At 51.8% G+C, this 17,285-nt stretch overlaps 1 protein-coding gene across 2 annotated transcripts in view; it reads right to left on the bottom strand.

Moving 5' to 3' along the window:
• The window catches only part of LOC111157513 (ArfGAP with GTPase domain, ankyrin repeat and PH domain 1), a 556,692-nt gene that overhangs the window by 371,039 nt on the left and 168,368 nt on the right, over positions 1-17,285 (bottom strand). For both annotated transcript variants that reach the window (XM_022519024.1, XM_022519112.1), the window contains exons 2-3: positions 12,365-12,423; positions 5,349-5,436 (exon numbers count right to left, since the gene is read on the bottom strand). In XM_022519024.1, coding sequence (XP_022374732.1) covers positions 5,349-5,436; positions 12,365-12,423 — 147 coding nt within the window. The remainder of the gene's footprint in view (positions 1-5,348; positions 5,437-12,364; positions 12,424-17,285) is intronic.

Below are 17,285 nucleotides of genomic sequence, written 5' to 3'. Positions count from 1 at the left end.
CCTGGCCCTCTACGTGGCTTACGTATGAGAGGACAGAGTGAAGAGCAGGGGGAAGGAAGCGAGAGGTCAGTGATGTTTCCATGGCCAGTGGCGGATTTGAAAGGATTTGAGAACGTGAAAAAGACCGGACTTGTGCCTGATCTTTTAAACCAAACTACCAGCAGGCTGCTCGTAATCTCAAGGTTTACAGATAATCCTCATTAAAAAATTATCATGTACTCGTAATCACTCAGTTACAAGTAACATGGCAAAATTGTGTTAAAACACTTAAAAGGCTGGATTTCAAAACTACTCAACTTTTATTAGAGTTTACAGATTTTTTTTCATCGGGACTTTAAACAGCACAAGAGGACGTGTTTAGAAGTAAGCCCTAACATCTGTTGAGCAGTGGTAGCTGACAAAAAATTTTTTTAAGTTTATTTAATTTGGAAAGGGTTTCAGGGGCTGACAGCTCAAGTGCACTTCATGTATCCCAAAAAATATGGCTAAGTGTTTACCACATGGTTTGTTTCTAAGCAACTAAGCAAACATTCATTAAAAAAAATATTTCAGACCCATGTGCTCCTGAGAAACACCTCCCACCCCAAGACAGACGTATCTGCTGGGAAACAGCTGCTGGCGGTGCCGACAGCAAGACCAGGGGAGGGATAGCCAGCCTGCAGGGACCTCACTGCCAGCAGGCCCTTGCTCCTGCCAGGAGCCGAGACCACAGAACTCTCCACCCACATGGGACAGCAGCAGCCAGGAACGGGGCAGCCTGGCACCTTTCTCCCCGTTTTGTTCCCACAGTTCCTTGGAAAATTAGCTAAGAGCAGTTAGTTTTATAATCACAGGAGAAAAGGTCTGTGGACATTCTTAAGTTCACCTCCACTGACTGTAAAAATCTTCCCCTCAATCCACGGGACAGTGGAGTCTCGTCCTGGGGAGCCCCTGGGCCCTTGCCCTGCACTACCACCATGGCGGCTACCCGGTGTGAGCTCCTCCAGGCTCCAGATCCTTCCGCCCGAGCTCTCTGCACAGTTCAGCAAGGCCCACAGCAGGAGAGAGAAGAGGAAGAACACAGGGATGTCACAGAGACAGAGTCTCGGGGCACTGACCCTGTTCTAAAGCTCGAAGTCTCTCGACGACACCATAGTCCACCACCTCCCAGTCCTCAAGGGGCACCACGGCTCAGGGCAGGTGTCCAACATGTTCCTGCGGAGACTGGACAGCTGTGTTTCCTTTCTTTTCTCTTTTTCTTGATTTTGAGGGGGAGAGAGTGAAAACCCAAGAGGCGGTCCCGGGGGTCTGCGGTTGGTGGGGGGTGGGAGGGTGCACCGTGAACGTGAAGCGTGCACGTGAGGTGGACACTCAGACAACATGGCCGACATCGTTCACAATTCTAATGAGCTCCATTAACGGGGCACGGATCGCTCTGCTTCTCCTTACAGACAGTGAGTGACAGCTGTGAAATCCCCATCAAAGGTGTGAAGGTCACAGGCAAGCTCATCTCCTCTCTGCAGAGCTCCAGGACACCAGCAGTGAGCACCTCCAGTGACAGCAGAGCGGCTCACGGTCCCCCCCAACCCCCCACAGGGAGCGGACAACCATGCCAGGTGCAGCTTCTGCTTCAAAACCAGGTGTGCATCACACACGGAGCAGCGCTGGTGGGGGGATTCCCTCCCGTGACAGAGAAGCTTGAGTCCTCGCCCCTAACACCCGTAATGTGACCTCATCTGGAAACAGGGTCTTTACAGAGGTGACAAAGATGAGGTCAGACGAGAACAGGGTGGGCCCTAGATCCAGGGACCACCGGCCCCGTGAGAAGAGTGCCATTGGACACGGACACAAGGACACTGGAAGAACGCCGTGTGAGGACAGAGGCTCGGAACAGACCGGTGGTCAGAGCCTCCAAGAGGAATGCACTGGTCAACACCGTCCTGTTGGGTTTCAGGTCTCCAGCATGGTGACAGCATGGTGTCTGTGGTCACTTGCTATGACAGCCCTAGAACTCTGACACCCATGTACACACACACAACTGAACGGGTATTTACACAGAAATTTCATTCCTCAGATGACTTGGATGGAATCACTGGCTCCCCTCTGAGTTACCCACTTTTGCATTGCTCATTTACTCATTAAAAAACACACATAATATTTAAATCCATCCCTTATTTAAACTGCACCCTTAAAATCACTGAAATTGTGTTTGTCAACCCTCTGCTACAGGACTATCCGTTAGAACCTATCAGCCATTTCAAACACAGCAGCTGTTCTCCTCGGAGACCCAGCTACAACCCATCTGATGAAAAGTACATTCGGCCAAAATTCCAGGTCATCCCGCACCGGTTTCTGCAGAAGAGAGAACTCTCCTGCAAAGAGAAAGCTGTCCCCACCAAAAAAAGCCAGCAATGTGAAGGTCGCACGGCGGTGGGTCAGAGTGGCGCTAAGGGACATTTGCATGCTAAGGAAATCAAGAAACAACCCTGAGAGGACAGGAGAGCTCCAACGAGCCACGCATACTGGCCGATTTCATGGCCACCAGCAGCAGCAAGCTGGCGCCTGAAGTCACTGCCGCGCGGCCGGGGGCAGCCGGGCACTCCAACAGCTGCAGGAGGGAAGGAGGATAAGTTAGAAGAAGTGAAGGGCTGCACAGCTTGCGGGACATGCCCTCCCCCCAGGGTGGCACTGGAGACATCCGTCCTCAGCTTGCTGCCCCTAACCTGACCCTCTGTCTCTGCGAGTACTCGCAGGTGGGGCTGAGCTGTGATCAGCTTCTCGTGCCACCTGCATGGCACACAAACCCGGGCAGAGATTTGCTATACTCCAAATCCAGAACATTCTGGGTGGAAGGCTTCTCAATGAAGTAAGCATATTTAATACGTCAATGTCATTCACATTCGACAACAACCAAGATCACTTTCCAGCTGCAGGGTCCCTGGCAGAGTTCCAGTTCCAGAAAGAACTCCAGTGTGGCCAGACAGTGAGAAAGCGAGGCTTCCATCATTCACGCCCTTTCTGAAACAAACTGATTCTCCTGCTGCTATGAGACTCGCCCAGGCCAGGGGACAGGAAGTGGGAGTCAGCGCCCCAGCCTCCCCACAAGGCAAGGACGTGGCCACCTGCCTGGTTCCAGGAAGGCAGGACTGGACAGCCCCTGGGAAGCAAAGATTGCAGGGGAGGGGGAATGGGGTTCCCAAACGCACAGCGGCACCTGCCCACAGTTCCTTCTGCACCCAGAGGCCCCGATGCACGTCCACTCAGGCACACCTGGGGGCCCTACCCTGACCTGAGTCACACATGAGAGGACAGGCAGGTGGCCTGTCCCTGGAAGTAGAGAGAAAGGATCATGGATGGTCTTTCCCCTGATCCAGGACACCTTGGGCACAAGCCCCACTGTGGGGAATGAGACTTTGCAGATGAGGAAAGGGATGTCCTTTGGTGTGCTCATGCATGCTTCTACACTATAAAATAGTGCATTTTTAAAATTGTATGCACTGCCATGAAATTTCAATAGAGTAAAATGTGTTAAACAATCAAAGAAGGGGGGTTCATCAGAGACCACCGTTTGAGTCATCCCTCTATGTATAATTTTTAGCTGAAGTATGAACATTCAAGAAAAATGCCTTCATGCTCATCAAAATATAAGGGTCCCTTGAAAAGAAACCACAGCCCCAAATGTGATGGAACAGACCAAAAACAGCACATGGGAAAACAGCAAAAGCCATATAACAACAACACAGCACCGCGTGGGGAAGAACCAGCGTCCGTGACTCGGGGGCTCCCACGCTGACTACACTCGATGCCAAACTGAATGCAGGAAGAGCCCAAGCACTGGCAGAAAACCAGGGGCCCAGACCCTGTCACCAGCGACCCCCGAGAATGCGTGCAGATTCACTCCACGAGGCGATCATGGGAGGTCAGGTTAGCCCGTCCCTCAACAGCTGGCCTCATCAACAATCCCTAACCCCAACAAAGATGCAGAAAGCCCAAGAAAAGAGCTCAGGCCCCCTCAGTGGAATACAAAGGACTATGGCTAAAATCCACGCTCAGACACCAAGGAACAGACGCAACACCAGCACAGCCCAGGCACAGGTCCCAGGGAAGACGTCAGAAAGACCCAGGACCTTCTCTCCCCCAAACCATGTCCAGATGGTACTTTTCCTAGCATCTGTATACATTCTCCGTCCATCAGATACGCGGGCTTCTCTTCAACTCCCAGCTAGAAACCTGTGCGTCTGAACTCCCTACACTCTCATGTCCATGTGGATAACGAAAAAGCGGACCTTTCCCTGAGGTGACCACCATGAGGCTTTGAGGACAGGGTTGCAAGACCCTGCAGAATGACGGCCGAGCCCCCAAAGAGCCCCAGAACGCCAGCCTTCCGTGCTCTTCGGAATGGTTACACGGTCTCCAGGACAAGAGTTAAATACTAGAACAGGTGTTACAGGGAACATGAGAAGCTACTCAGGACTGCTGCTAAGAACACATCTAAGGGACAAAACAGGGTGAAATGTGTAACTTAAACAAAAGGATAAAATGAAACAGAATCAATGGCACACAGAACGAGGAGGGAGGGAACACTACAGTGCGAAGTCGAGCCTGTCCTCTCTCTTCAAACAAGACAAGCGCTGCCATGAAGGAAACGTATAGTTACCTGCATCCATATCTGCAAAGAATGGAACAGCCAGTAAGAAAAAGAAGGAACCAGAAATTCAGTGTCTCAGAGTTGGATTGTAAAAGGTTACATGGAGAGAAAATATCATTCAGAAAGCCGCCTGTGAACTCTACATTGATTAAAGACACAGGGACTGCGTGGCTTCCTGCCGCTACCATAATTTCACTTAAAGCAAAAAATAAAATATGAATATGTTAACTGAAGAAGCAAAAGCCTAATGGCAAAAGAAATCTCTTACTCTCATGCAAAATGATTCTTACATGTTCATAATACAATATACGGGGGGATGTACTCAAACATGTGGTGGTCATTGTGAGAGGCTCTGATCCAGGACCAGGTAACAGTACATACAAGTTACGGATAAACTCAATACCCAGATCAGAGGAATGTCTGAGCAGTATTTAAAGGGGGTGACACCGGACTGACATTTGAAACGCCAGGACTATTATGTAAGAAATAAATTCAACAGCATTTCAAGACTCTACTCTACCATTCTAAATGCCAAAGTAAGTATAATCAGTTAGCTAAAAACACTACGGAAGAAACAACATACCTAAGGATCTTTACTGCTTGGCATTTTACTTTTTTTCGACATGTGATGATGCATCATCGTCACAATTCAGAGTATGCTACGGGAAAATCTAATAAACTAAACGCTCTGGAGCTTGAGACAGCCTGGCAGACAGCATACCTTCGGGAGACTCCTCCTGGACGTACGTGCCGGTCAGATACCGGTGCACCAGGGCCGACTTGCCGCTGGCCAAATTACCCACGATGCCCTGAAACACAGAATCGGACGACCATTCGTTATCATTCCATCACTCTACTCGTCAATCTGCAAACAGAGAGAGGTGAGCACATACAGTAAGTCAAAGCCTGATGACACCCAAGCGTCGGCAGGAAGTACCAAACCTGGCTCGTCAAACTCTCCTGAAGTCAAAGGGCTTCTTGAGCCCAGCTCCCCGCCTCCTATCCCCACCGGTCTCGCAGGCTCTGAGCGCGTCAGCGCCGTCTGAGCCCACGCTGGTTGTGGTCATGCTGGCACTGCGGGCAGTGGCACCACCAGCAGTGCGCACAGCGAGTCAGCTCATCGACACTGACCGCACACCTTCACCATCCTGAGCGAGGTCCATGGGGTTCCATGGGGCCCGGCGCAGTCTGGACTCATATGGGAATGAGAAGGGTGTTCTGGTATATTCCACCAGGACTATGGCGTTGGTCCCAGAGCCCAGAGAGAGAACAACTAAAAAGAGCCACATGGAAGAAGAACCATGGGGGCTGCAGGGGCTGGGAGCGGGGCGGGAGGAAAGGGGGAAGCCTGCTTCTCTGGAGCACGGGTCCGGGCGGCGGGACCAGGATACAGGGCAGGAAGGGGCCCGCAGTGGAGGCAGCAAAGGTGTCTGGACTGGGTTAAAATGCCCATCCAAAGCGAGGAGGACCAAGGCTCCAACCAGAACCAGCCGCGTCTTACTCCCAGCGGGCAGTGTCGCCTGTGCAGCGCTTTCTTCGGAAAAAGCTCTTACCACAGCCCTGACACGTGGACCTGAAGGCGGCCAGACCCTCCCAGAGGGGGACCCTTGAAAACCTTCCTTCGCCTATGCCGGGGACCTCACTTTCTCCACGTCCTCTGCAAGCCGCCCAGCGAGAACCCCCTTCTGTATATTTACCTTTCCCTTCCCCACCAGAACTTTCCTCTCTGCATTCAAGATGCCCAAACAAAACAAGAGCCCTGCCTCTGGACGCAAGTCCCCTCCTATGAGAACCAGGTCCCCTTCCCAGCAGAGCCAGGCTCTGAGCCACGCTCGTGCCCTCCCGGGCCTGTCCTCAACCCCTAAGATCTCAAGTGTTGAGCCAAGGGCTGCAAGGACACTGCCCCTGAGGTCAGCAAGGACTATGTTTCTCGGAGCACTGGCCTTTCTCTTGCTCCTGACCCAACCCACCGCCAGAAGCTGGAGGTGAGCTGTGCTTTCTTCAAACTTTCTGCCCTGGGCTTCCTCCCTGAACTTCCTCTTGGCCCACACAAGATCCTTGCAGATCTCCTAGTTTCTTCTAGATGCTTGGTCCCCAGTGTGCCTGGCCACGTTCCTCCTACCCCCAGTAAGCTACTGATCCCAAATCTCCTCTAGCCGCCACCAGGAGAACCACTAAGTTCTCCGCACGCACCCTACACCATCTCTGCTAGTACTCAGACCCCAGCACGCCCAGACTTCATCACTCCCTGCAGTTTGTTCATCCATCTCTGTGGCCACACCCCACCCTGCCTCTCAAACCAGAAACATGGAAGTCATCCCAGATTCTCACTCTTCCTGGCCATGGAGCCCCTGTACCCAGGAGTACCTTCCTCATACTCCCTGGGAGTACTCCTGGGGCAGGTCTGCTGTCCACTGGATCACAAGGGCAGATGTTAGCTGGCCTCTCTGCATACAGACTCCCCTCCTCACCGCTAGAGTACCAAAGAGACTCCTGGAAACTGCCTCGTCCTGAGAGGCCTTGCTGTCTCCAGACACCTGGACCTTCTCACATCCATCACTTCCTGAAATGCTCCTCCTGCTCACGGGTCAGCAAGCAGTTCAGATGCCACCTCCTCTGAGAAGACTTCCTAATGCACAGCCTCAACTGGGCACCTCTCCTCAAACCCCGCTTCGTGCCCTCCTCACGACGCTGTCTCCTGACCTTTATCTTACCAGTATCGCTGTATGGGTCTGACCAGCGATGCTGACGAGTCTCAATGGGCAGGGTCAGGGTCACCTTGTCTCTGGGTCCCAGTGTTACCCCAGCAAGGACAGCCTCCCACCAGCACTGGACACACTAACGAGCCAATGCGTGAACGACCAAGCACAAGTACAAACATAGAGACTTTGCTGCAGAGGCACAATGCCAGGCGACATGGACAGATCCTAAATAAAGCCATCTCCCTTCCCGGGGGGACTCATGTCTTCCTTTTACCTGCGGCCTCTATAATCTGAGTTTCTACCTATTAATTATTCTTTTGCTCCTGGGTACCTGCTGTTTGTCAGCTTCATGCTGAGAAAATCCAAACCAGTATGCCACAGAATTAAATTTTTAATTAAGATTAGAGCATCTCTTTCCCGAGGAGGAAAATGCTCAGACTCCAGCACTGCTTGGCCTATGTATCTGCCTGGGCAGCGTCCATTCCACACACACCGATGCTCTGTGGAGAAGTGGGCCTTCAGGAGGAGAGAATCCGTCAGTCCTGGTGGTAGCCGGGGAAGGCCTGAGCTCCGGTCTGCACGGCCGCCTCACAGACCGTCTTATATTCAGCCCCACAGGCCTTATGCTAATCTCAAAGACCGGCAGAAACTACCAGCCAGCTGGAAGGAGGAATACAATAAGGCACAGAAATGCTCTTTAGGCTGTAAAGTTCCACTGAGACCTGTGAGAGCTACTGGGTATAAAAAGGTGAGAATGGAACCAGCCCATCCATCGTCTACCAGCTTCGTGGGAGGATGTGTGGGAGCAGAGTCGGGAAAATCACATATGGGCCTGCCAACGTTCGGTGGCCAGAGGCAGTCACCGTCCCTGGATCGCAGGCCGTGTCCTCGGGGTGAGGCCGAGAAGCGTCAGGGCCCCTGCTCCCATCCTCATGCCACACAGGGGAAAGGAGTGCCCTCTCCTTTCAGAATGCTTTCCCTGTCATCTTCACCTCACCACTTACCTGCTACGCGTGCAGTCTGCTGAAAAGGAAGCCAAGGCTGTCTGTAAAAATCCCAGTGAACTCAGTGAAAACCCACACGTGGGCTGTGACCCGAGGCTCCCCCTACAGGCAGGACGTGGAGGGTGGCTCTGCTCGCCCAGACACCAGCACCGGGCACCCACCGCCCAAGAGGGGCGTCCCGGTCCAAGAGCCACTGGTCACCGATGATCTCATCACGGCATGCCTTCAGAAAACATAAGGCATGGTCCCACCACTCTTGAAAGAACACGAACACCGAGATTTCTCCTCTGACAGATTCCAGAAGATTTATCGCAAACATAAAGAGCCCACTTGAGGCTTGGGATTATGTCATGCGCCCACTGCATTTGCAACAGAGTCAGGGATTCCGAAGGCGCTGACCTAAGGGGCCACCTGTCTCGGGGGTGGGATGTCAAACAATGGCAGCTCACAGGCTGTCTCGGAACAAAGGAGCACTTTCTGCAGAAGCTGAGAAGTCCTCGGCACCGAAGGGGGACCTGCTGGGGCAGCCAGGGAGGAAGAGCCGCCCGCCCTTCCGCGGTCGGGGGGTCCATCCATCCACACGCAGGGCAGGGCCACGACACACAGCTTCCTCCGCACAAATGCGGAACCACGTTTCCGCATCCACGGGACGTGGCCGACCCTTCAGCACGTGTGCAAACCTCAAGACCGTTACGTGTGGGGAACACAAATCCACGCCACCTCTTCATGGACTCACCTCCCACCCCTCTGAGCATTCCTCCAGGAAATGACACACTTCTGAAATACCCGCAGAAGACCAGTGTTCAGTAGTGAGCTCCCTCAGTCACGGCTGGTCTGCACATGTGGCTAGTGGTGGAGCCCCCGACAAACTACCAAGCTTGAGTCCGAATCACAGGGTTGGATACTCAACCGTCACAGACTGGAATACCGTCAGAAGGGGAGCCCCTGACCTCCTGGGGCTCGTTCAAATTCAGTTCATTAAACTTAAATGAAAGTTTCATACTCAGCTCCTCGGCCGCACTGGCCGCCCTTCAAGTGCTCGGCGGCCGCGTGGGGCCAGCAGCTGGTGGCCTGGGCGGCGAGACAGAGGAGGCTCCCCAGGCGCAGGAAGCTCCTCCAGCAGTGCTGACGCAGGAACGCCAGGCACAGGTTCAAGTCCCAGCTCTGCTGCTCCCGGACTGCGGCTTGCAGGGGAGTTCCCAGGACGCTGAGGGTACTTCCTCCTCCTGAAATGGGGGTAACAGCAGGACGTGGCTCACGGGCAGCAGAAGTGAGGTGCTCCTGTGACACAATCACAACCCGCCATGCACAGTGGCCGTGGTCCGCAGCCTCATCACAATGCTGTGCCCGCTGTTCTGCTCTGACTGCAGGGCAGAAAGGCGCTTCAGCGGTTTGAGTTTGAGGCCATATCTGCAACCAGTAAATCTTCCTGCAAAGCTCCTAGTAACAGTGTTGCCAACTCTGTAGCATTCATTCAACAGGCGTTTCCTTTTTTTTTTTTTTTTAATTATGACACCATACAGTACGTAATTAGTTTTTGATGTAGTGTTCCGTGATTCATTGTCTGCATATAACACCCAGTGCTCCTTGCAATCCATGCTCTCCTTAATACCCATCACCAGACTCACCCATCACCCTCCCCTCTGAAACCCTCAAGTTTGTTTCCCGGAGTTCAGAGTCTCTCATGCTTCGTCTCCCCCTCCGATTTCTCCCTCTTCCTTTTTCCCTTCCTTCTCCCAATGTCCTTCATGCTATTTCTTATGCTGCACAAGTGAAACCATAGGATAATTGACTTCCTCTGCTTGACTTATTTCACTCAGCATAATCTCCAGGCCATCCATGTTGATGCAAAAGCTGGGTATTCATCCCTTCTGATGGCTGAGTAATATTTCATTGTGTAAGGACCACATCTTCATTATCCCTTCTCAACAGGCGTTTCCTGAAGGTGCCCACCTGACAGAATCAATCCTGTGCCAGGACAGCACAAAACACGAAGGAAAGAAGTGGCTGTCTCGAGGCCAGTCGTGCAGAACCCCGGCTTCGGGCAGGGCCACAGGACCAGAAGACCCCATATCTCCTGTGAGGAACGGAGCCTCCAGCAATGCTGCACGGAAAGGTCTGGGTTCTGGCAGAGAAAGGTCAGGGTTCTGGCAGGAAGGGCAAGGAGAAACAGGAAGGAGGCCCCGACAAGACACACGGTGAGGGCAGCGGGATAGGCACATCAGACAGGACAGGAGGGCCTGATGACCACACCTGCAGATCCCAGAGTCTCTTCCCAAGTCAACCTTTATTTCTTAGGTTTAAAAACGTGTTTTTTCTGGTGACCGAAGTCACATATATTCTCTTCAAAGCTGGACGTTCCTTGTGGCTCCACCTCCTCTTCTCAGAGGTGAGAAACCTGAAGTCTGGCCCCTACGCCGGGTCACCCACAAAACACCAGAGGCTGCAGCTGGGGGTGGGGGCAGGGAGGGCTACTGGCAGAAAGGCCAGAGAGGCTAACAGCAACACGAACCTCGGGAGAAGGGGCTCATGCAGGGGAAAGGCTGTGTACGCACAGAGATAGGCGGGGGGCTGGGGAGAACTGAGCAGGCCTGTGTGCAAGACACTGGCGGAAGGAAACAAGGGTGGCCTGTCTGCCTGCGTCCTACGGTCAGGGCGCGCCACCGGAGCAGCCCAAACACACACACACATGCCATACACAAGTATACATACAAATATGCACACAATGTACACACATGTATACACACAATGCACACACGCCACACATATGCACGTGCACCATGTACACACATGTATACACACAATGCACACACGCCACACACAAGTGTACACACACATGTACAGATGCCACACATTGATGCACACGTGTAAACACATGTGTACACACATGTATGCACACCACACCCAAGTATACACACATGTATCACACCACAGAAGTATACACATATACACACATAAATATATATACGTATGCACCACACATGCCCACACCATATACAAGCACACCTACAGACATAAATATACACAGCATAAATATACACACATGTATGTGCATATATACATGTATATATGTAAGCACACACACAAATACACACCTACTTATGCATATAAATGCACACATGTGTAGGCACACATATGTACACACCATAGATATGCATATACACATACACACGTATACATGTAAACACACACATCAAATATACACATTTTGCATATAAATATATACACGCACACATATATGCATAGCACACGTATACATATAAGCACATACATCACACAGAGATGCACACATAAATACACACACACATGTAAATGTGTGTACATACATATGCATATAAATACACATATACACATTTCTCCCAAATGCCACTGACATCATAACAAAGAACACGCTTACTTAAAAGTCATACTGGTCCCTTCCTTCCACCCTAAGCCAGCGGACATGCAGTGGAGATGTGCTCAAGGGTGTGGTTGCAACAGACCCAAGTCATTTTTTATATAAGGCAACTTGAAGCTTTAAATAATCTCACTGGAAGAGTATTTAAACTTTTTAATAAAAACGAAATCTTTTATGTTATTACTATGTAACATGCTAAGTGACCAGTCACGTTTTTTAAATGATGAATTCCAAAGCTTGACAGCTCATCACAGAAACCTTCCATGGCATCCTGGCAAAGGATAAAGCCAGACACATCTGTGCGTGTATGTGTGACTCTGTCTCTCTCTCACACAAGCGCACAGACACGAGAGAGAAAATGGCGGATGGACCCTGCCTGGCATGAACAGGGCCATGCTGGTGGGCTGGCTGGTGAGGCCATCCTGGGCATACTCAGGGCTCTGGTCCCAAACTGTCAGCTACACCTGGTCCTTCCCAGGGATACACCCAGGTATGCCCCACGTCAAAGCCCCAGGGACAGCCAGGCCCTCTCGAATGCAGGCCTGGGTGTGCGCGCAGGCCACCTCCCACCCCTTACAGAGGCCCACCTCCTGCAGGGCAGGAACCACAACCAGAGGCCAGAAGAACCACTCACCACTTTGAGCTCCGGCACAGATCGACTTAACGTCCATTCCTGGCTATTCACAAAGGCATCTGTAAAACAGGACGTAAAGCAAAGTCAGACACCACAACTCACTTCAGTGCAGTCAGAATGCCCCAGAGTGCCACTTCCCAGACCAGGAAAACACCAAGGATGGTGGAGACGCCCCCCCCCCGCCCCCGCATGTTCCTCCTACCCCATTCCTATCCCAAGTCTGGGTCTGTCTCCTAAACCATGATATACACTCGGTCCAGCAACACCAAGGGGCCTCGGGAACTCCACTTGTCCCCACCTCAGACATCCCCGCCTGAGCCCCACCAGCCCGCGTTGTCCAGGGGGTGAGCTAGGACCCTCGTGATCCTGCACATTCACAGGCAGGACGATCAAGGAGGCCCCTGGCTTCCTGGGAACTGACCCCGTAGCTGTCAGTCAACTTCTTGTTTCTCAGTTTGTCACTAAGAGAGTCTCGTCTGAAATTCCACCAACAAAGTTGCAGAGGGAATGAGTTTTGAAAATCCCAATGTTCCCCACACAACAGCCACTTATGGTTCAGGAGACTTAGTGGAACTCTGATGCTCACACACACATGATACATTGAAGATGCGGTCAGGACCGGAAGACCTGCCAGAAAGATGGGGGAGGGGGCACCCAGCCACCTTGAGGTGCTCTGCAGAGCCCAGCCCCATCCCAGCCAGCAGGCTCGTGGTGCCTGCCTTTCCCGGAGGGCCGTCTCTGCCCCTCACCTCATATGTGTGGGTCAGGTGGGCCCACGCAATTCAGATGACCCCACAACCGAATTCCCCACACCTCCCGCTCACCCCTTCTCATCAGGGAGACCCCACAACACCGCCAGTACTAGGCACTTAGGAACAGACGGAGCCGAGCTTACAAAGACGTGGCCACCTGCTCCCACCACAACCAGCCCAGGGCCAACACCTCTCATTCCAAATGGGATTCCCTTTCTATCTCTTTCCCACAAATTCAGAAATTTCATCACTCCGCATTACATCAAGAAGAAGTGAAGTGATTCACAAAAGTCAAGGAATGCCCATCATTTACAAAGAAATACATGATGTTCTAGATCACAGGGGCAGGAATGGAAGCAAAGGGCATGACTGTGCAGTTCCACTGGGGCCATCCCATGGAAGGATGAGAAACATGTCTGAAGGAAGCAAGGCGAGCACGATCCATGGGGACGCAGAAATGAGCTCCTGGGCCCTGTAGAGGGGCATGGGAGGTGCCCAGCTCAGAGGACTCCGCTGCTTAGGATGGGTCAGGGGTTTGCGAGAAGACAGAAGGCCGTTAGCAGCCAGGGCAGAGGCACAGCTGATGCGGACATGTCTGGTCACCTCGAAACCTTGGCTGCAGAAGGGACTGGTGCTGAACGTCAAAGAGTCTGTGCTCTGGGGAGCCGCGGGTCTGGCTGGCGGGTGGAGCTGGTGGGCAGAGGGGCGTCGGCAGGAACGCAGGAAGAAAGACCTTCGTGAAAGCAAAGACCAAGAGCAGCTTTTGCCCCCCACTGAAGCCAGCAGGCTGGGGACTGTCGGGCGCACCCACTCTTCAGTGAGCCCAGCAGCCCCTGCTTTACCACAGATATGACGTCACATGTAAACAGTAAACAGGGACGCTGTCAGCAGGGAGCCTGAGCCCCCGTAGGAACGGGGCAATGGTAACAAACATCCTTCCTAGTGAATGGCATTGCGAATTAAGTCGCCAAAACACTTATTTTCTGTCACCAACGGCTCTCTTGGGGAAAAAATGGGAACATGGCCTTATATGATCTGCAGGGTGACCCCAGTGACCCGGGGAAGTCAGACACTGCATCGCTTCCACCAGGAATTTTGGGTTTTGGCTTGCCTGTATTTTTTTTAAAGATTTTACTTACTCATTTGTCAGAGAGAGAGAGAGCATGCGAGCACAAGCAGGGGAGCAGCAGGCAGAGGCAGAGTGAGAAGCAGGCTCCCCGCTGAGCAGGGAGCCCAATACGGGACTCCATCCCAAGACCATGGGATCATGACCTGAGCCAAAGGCAGATGCTTAACCCACGGAGCCCCCAAGGCATCCCAAACCTGTATTTTTTCCCATCAACTGTCATCAGTTTTAACAGTCTCTTTAGGCAATAAAATAAAAGAAAGGGGTTCTGTGGCCAGACTGTTTTCCCAAGATGGGGGAGGTGGCTTGAGACTTGTGCATATGGATACTACTACCGAGGTTCATTCTCATCTGGGTCTCCCGCACTCCTGAGTATAGAGGTCACTGAATGTTCAGCGTGTCCATGGACAGTGGCTTCGGGGCTGGAGCATGGAAAATGCTGGTCCTGGCACTGCCTGGGTGCCTGCAATCCTCCTGGCACCCTCATGGGGAGTGGTGCCCATGGCACTGTGGTCAGCCCTCCTCGGCACCCCTAAACTCCTGCTCGTCCTTCTGAGGGCGAGTAGGACTCTGGACTTTCCAGCTCTGAGCCCACACTGCTGGTATGGTGGAACGTGGGGATCACACAGACACTGGGTTGAAAGTCCCCTGCCTCCCCTTCCTCCAGGGAGGCCCCCCTCCTTTAAGGAAAGCGCAGAGAGGCCAGCGGTGCCCCAGGACCTGTGTCCATCTAGCTTCCTCCTCCTGAGGTACTGGGCTGGCCCGCCAGGTCTACTGACCTGCAGGCTGAGTCCAACTCCAGCTCAGATAATGTCGAAATGTAAACAAGGGGCTCCATTCACATGGCAGAGAAAGGAGCCCTCATTTGTAGCTGCCCCGCTCTCCTGGTCCCAAGAGCAGCCTGCCTCGATGGCCTGGCCGCAGCCCGATTACAGCACAACAGCACGCACCCCACTGGGTCTGAAACAGACAGACAGACCCTCTCCAGGGGATACACAAATACCCTCAGTGGGTCTCAGGAGAGCATCCTCAGCGGTTGCCCACACCCCTTGCCCCAGGCATCCCGAAGTCCGTCCTTGTTCTTTTAGAGGAGGCACAGCTACAGAAAACTCAATCTCAGAGAAAAGCTCCTCTCCCCAGAGTACAAGCTGCTTTTCTAAGAAAAGCACTAGAGAAAAGCAAAGGGACAGGGAGGCTGTTTTTCCAGAACCCTCCCTTCCAGGCCCACCTCCGGCCACACACTGAGATAAAACTCTGGACCCCAAGGAATGCAAACACCCACTAATGCTGACAGGTAGGAGGACGGACCTAAGGTCGGGGCCTGGGAGTACAGGAAGAAACAAGAAGAAAACAAAAGCGAGGCTATCCAATTTAATTTTTACTCTAAGAAGAACAGTATTGTTTCCCTTGCCTGGATGTTCTTGAAATTCGTTGTGACTCCTAATTCCCTTCATTCTCCGCTTGCTACTAACACTAATTGAGGAACTTGGCTCTAGGTTTGCCCTCAAAAATATTCCTGTGTGAACCACAAGTGTACCCAGGAAATTTAAGGCCCTCATTACACGACACACACAAAACACGCTCCAGCCTGTAAGCCAGAGATGTTCCTCTTTGGCAACCCCTCACCCCCTCCATGTGCCAAAGAGCAGAAGTGGAGGCATGACGGGACACGGACGGGTAGGTGGGGGTACATCAGTCATCTACCTCCCAGTGGTGGGAACGCACATGAAGACAGGCCCAGCAAACACACGGACGTCAGAAAACCTGTTTCTGCCTTCATGCCCTCGTATTCTCTATCATTCCAGCACGACTCGTCCACGCTCTTGATGTATTAAAGGCAGAAATTCAAGTCTTGAAACTGACAGAATTTTGCAAACTAGCTGAAAATTACACCTTATCCTTCAGCATTAACCTCCGAGTTAATTTAAATGCAGGGCATGAGCATTAACCTCTTGGTTCCAGCAATAACCCGGAATACCAGGGGTAAGATCGACCAATGAAAAGACCTCTTCATTATGTCCCCTTTCTGCCCGGCCTGCACCAACCAGGTATACTTTGACATCAGAAAAGCATCAAGGGGGGGCACCTGGGTGGCTCAGCGGGTTAAGCCTCTGCCTTCAGCTCAGGTCATGATCTCAGGGTCCTGGGATCGAGCCCCGAATCGGGCTCTCTGCTCAGCGGGGAACCTGCTTTCCCCTCTCTCTCTCTGCCTGCCTCTCTGCCTCCTTGTGATCTCTTCTCTCTCTGTCAAATAAATAAATAAAATCTTAAAAAAAAAAAAAAAAAAGGAAAGAAAAGCATCAAGGGGCATCTGTGTGGCTCAGTGGGTTAAAGCCTCTGCCTTCGGCTCAGGTCATGATCCCAGGACCCTGGATGGAGCCCTGCATCGCATCGGGCTCTCTGCTCAGCAGGAAGCCTGCTTCCCCCTCTCTCTGCCTGCCTCTCTGCCTCCTTGTGATCTCTGTCTGCCAAATAAATAAATAAATAAATCTTTAAAAGAAAGAAAGAAGGAAAGAAAGAAAGAAAGAAAGAAAGAAAGAAAGAAAGAAAGAAAGAAAGAAAGGAAAGAAAGAAAAGAAAGAAAAGAAAGAAAGAAAGAAAGAAGGAAAAGCATTGAGCTGGAGAGTGACTTCCTTCCTGCTGAAAATAAGCACTCTCTAAGAATAAACACTCGAATCCACTGGCATAACAGTAAATCTCAGTTAAAATAATTAAGGATAATCTTATTAGCATATCCGGTGGGGGAAGCTAAAGTTAAAAAGGGATATATTTTGTCTTCTCCTGGTCCTCTTACCCCCTCACCCCTGCCATTGACTCGATATCCTCTCAGCCCAAACACCAGTGGGAAAGACTTCCCAGGAGCACAGAAATTATGAGTACAAGCACATGTCTTCTTTATAAAATGCAATTAAATTTCTTTGCTATCCAGGCAAACAGTGTAATTTTCCCATCACAACTAATTTGGTTTGGAGACAAATAATTTCAGTAATTAAAAAAAAAAAAGAAAGAAAATTGCACAGAGTACATGTGACTTCATCATAGT

This window comes from Enhydra lutris, unplaced genomic scaffold (genome assembly GCF_002288905.1).
Source record: "Enhydra lutris kenyoni isolate GAN:26980312 unplaced genomic scaffold, ASM228890v2 scaffoldscaffold1, whole genome shotgun sequence".
NCBI lineage: Eukaryota > Metazoa > Chordata > Mammalia > Carnivora > Mustelidae > Enhydra > Enhydra lutris.
This window is presented reverse-complemented; position numbering and strand designations above follow the sequence as displayed.